Source organism: Camelina sativa, chromosome 11 (genome assembly GCF_000633955.1).
Source record: "Camelina sativa cultivar DH55 chromosome 11, Cs, whole genome shotgun sequence".
NCBI lineage: Eukaryota > Viridiplantae > Streptophyta > Magnoliopsida > Brassicales > Brassicaceae > Camelina > Camelina sativa.
The window spans coordinates 46,989,179-46,992,325 of record NC_025695.1 but is presented as its reverse complement, the minus strand read 5'-3'; the positions used below and the strand labels follow the sequence as shown (position 1 = coordinate 46,992,325).

The window sequence follows — 3,147 nt, the reverse complement described above, 5'->3', positions numbered from 1 at the left end:
TTTTTTTTTTTGTAGCTGTGTGAGTTTTAGATCCAGCTTAAATTGCTTTGTTTTCTCGGTTTCGATTAGGTTCAGGTTTATAGCTTGTTTTGGTGATTTTAACATTTCGTTCAAGTGGAGGACTCTATATCCTAAATTAGACTTTTTTTTTTGGTTGTTTAAGCATTAGAGAAATTAATATTGGGATGCTCACACTCGTTTAGGTCAATAGCATTGCCATAGCTAAGAAAGTGAAGATTTTTTTGACCATCTTGTTCAATTGTTTGTGTCATATTGTTTGGTTTGTGTCTATTTATGGCTTATGTTCTTACCATTTTTACATTTAACTTTTGGTTACAGAACAAGAAAGAGAGACAGAAGGTAAGAGAAGTTGGAATTTTGAAGAAGGATCCTGAACAGATCAAGGAACAGATCAGGAAACTTGATATGTCAAGTAAGTTATGCTCTACTTACTCTTAAAAATCTCACATTATATATGCTCTGTGGTTCTACTGTTGAGGGTCTTAATCAACCCTGAACTGATGAAAACAACTTATACCTTCGAATCAATTATGTCTTGTCCAGTTTCGTAGTAATTTCGGCTTACGGGTTTCACGTGTAAACCCCCCCCCCCCCCAAATTACAGTTTCTTTTTCCAGTATTTTAGTCTTTATACAAACTAATACAGAGTTGATATCTTGATTGGTGTAGAGGCTGAAGGTGCTTTGGACAAAGCAAGAAAACATAAAAAGAGACAGCTTGAAGATACTCTCCAAATGGTGGTCAAGAAGAGAAAGGTATTTCTCTACTGGAGTTAGGTTTTTTTTTTTTTTAATTGCCCTACAAGTACTCCCAGCTTATTGTCATTTCTTTGTTTTCACAGGAATATGATGAGAAAAAGAAGGAGCAAGGTGAGGCCACAACCTCTGTTATGTTCAGGTAATTACTTGTTCTATCATGTTAGTTTCATTTTCTGTAAATATTGATTGTTAAGATGTCATCGGCTTTCTGTTAGATATATGTATAACCTGTTTGTCTCTTCTATGCAGTCATCTACCCCCTCAACGAAGAGCAACCGGCGAAGAGGACTTAAAACCAGAGGTACTTAGTTTGTTTTCTTTCTGTTCCCCCTGCTTGATTTCAAAAACCTCTTCTCACTTTTCTGCATATTATGACAGGACTCTGTTTACTATCACCCTACGTTGAACCCAACTGGTGCACCACCCCCTGGAAAGCCACCAATGTATAATTCATCAATAGGTATATCTTTTGTTAATGCTGCTTCCTACAAATCAAAACACTCCTTTCTCATACTTCCTTTTATTTAATCGGTAAAAGGATTTTTTTAAAACGTTTTTCAGGGACTAGTATCTCATCAGATGGTGCTTCTTCTAGTGGTGCTGCATTGTCTTCTATTACCGATTCAGAAGATTCAGTCCNGATTAGTCGTTTTATCATGTTAATTTCATTTTCTGCAAATATGGATTGTGAAGATGTCATCGGCTTTCTGTTAGATATATGTATAACCTGTTTGTGTCTTCTATGCAGTCATCTACCCCCTCAACGAAGAGCAACCGGCGAAGAGGACTTAAAACCAGAGGTACTTAGTTTGTTTTCTTTCTGTTCCCCCTGCTTGATTTCAAAAACCTCTTCTCACTTTTCTGCATATTATGACAGGACTCTGTTTACTATCACCCTACGTTGAACCCAACTGGTGCACCACCCCCTGGAAAGCCACCAATGTATAATTCATCAATAGGTATATCTTTTGTTAATGCTGCTTCCTACAAATCAAAACACTCCTTTCTCATACTTCCTTTTATTTAATCGGTAAAAGGATTTTTTTAAAACGTTTTTCAGGGACTAGTATCTCATCAGATGGTGCTTCTTCTAGTGGTGCTGCATTGTCTTCTATTACCGATTCAGAAGATTCAGTCCTAGTTGCTCCTCCTCCACTTCCCCCACTCCCTCCTCTACCAGATGGGAATAATACTTTAGCTGCTTCTTTGCCACCAACTACGGGCCTTACTTTGCCAAACCCACTATTTCCACCCCCACCTCCGGGGCCACCGCCAAAAGAGCAGGATTTGGTTCGTCCTCCTCTTCCTCCACTTCCTCCTGGTCTAAGTGGAAATGAAGATGATGGTAGATTCCCTGAATCATCCGATCTAACCTTCAACAATCGCAAGGTAACACCTTATTCTGTTATTGATGTCTTAAATTGGTGTAATGTACGTGTTTTCGTGTATCAGATGGATAAAGATTGAAATTTGATTACATTTTTTTCATATTTATTGTGCAGAACGCTAATATAACTTCAGCCTCTCCTCCCCCACCACCTGGCCTTCCATCAGGTCCGCCTAGCAACGAATCTGAGAGTGTTCCTTCAGAATGTAACTCGAGTAGTTTCCAAAATGCTAACCTCTCTAAGATGGTTGCACCACCCCCACCCCCACCACCACCATTACATCAGCAACATCAATCAACATTTGCAGGAGGTGCTGCTTCACTCACTAATTTTCAAACTGATGTTCATCTGCCTCCAGTAATGCGTTTTCCACCTCCACCGCCTCCGCTCGATATGCATCCTGGAATGTTGGGTGGTCATCATATCCATCATATCCCAAGGCCACCGTATGGCCCACCGCCTGGACCTCCTCCAATGGTGAGACCACCGCTTCCACCAGGACCACCGCCGTCTAGTTTTCAAGACGGTCAAGCAATGATCAGACCATATGTACCAAACAAGCCATCTTATGTGAAATCTGCTGCTCCTACTGTTGTGCGGAGACCACTTGCCCAACACACACCTGAGCTTACATCAATGGTGAGTTACATGAATTGGCCACACCGTTTTGGTATGTGTCATTTGAACTCTCCGTATCAAATCAAATGATTTATTTGTTGTTGTTGTTTTGCAGGTTCCTGCGTCAGTTCGAGTCAAAAGAGAATCAGTAGCTGTGACTAAACCAAAGCCAAAGACATCGATGACCACGAGCTTGGGTTTTAGACCAAGAGCTATTGCTTCTGCTGCACCTGTGAAGGTAGAGTCAGCCAAGACATCTGCAGCTTCAAAGCCACAGAGCATTGATGATTCTTACACAGCTTTCTTAGAGGACATGAAAGCTCTTGGAGCACTTGATGGATAAACTTAATGGTCTTATTATT

The 3,147-nt window shown here is 40.4% G+C and overlaps 1 protein-coding gene across 1 annotated transcript in view; it reads left to right on the top strand.

The window, feature by feature from the left end:
- LOC104726864 (formin-like protein 14) overlaps positions 1-3,147 on the top strand; it is a 6,165-nt gene that overhangs the window by 1,181 nt on the left and 1,837 nt on the right. The window contains exons 2-10 of the mRNA XM_019232818.1: positions 340-433; positions 691-776; positions 863-918; positions 1,029-1,080; positions 1,158-1,239; positions 1,341-1,418; positions 1,918-2,168; positions 2,282-2,806; positions 2,901-3,129. Of these exons, the coding sequence (XP_019088363.1) occupies positions 340-433; positions 691-776; positions 863-918; positions 1,029-1,080; positions 1,158-1,239; positions 1,341-1,418; positions 1,918-2,168; positions 2,282-2,806; positions 2,901-3,128 (1,452 nt within the window). The 3' untranslated portion in view covers position 3,129. The remainder of the gene's footprint in view (positions 1-339; positions 434-690; positions 777-862; positions 919-1,028; positions 1,081-1,157; positions 1,240-1,340; positions 1,419-1,917; positions 2,169-2,281; positions 2,807-2,900; positions 3,130-3,147) is intronic.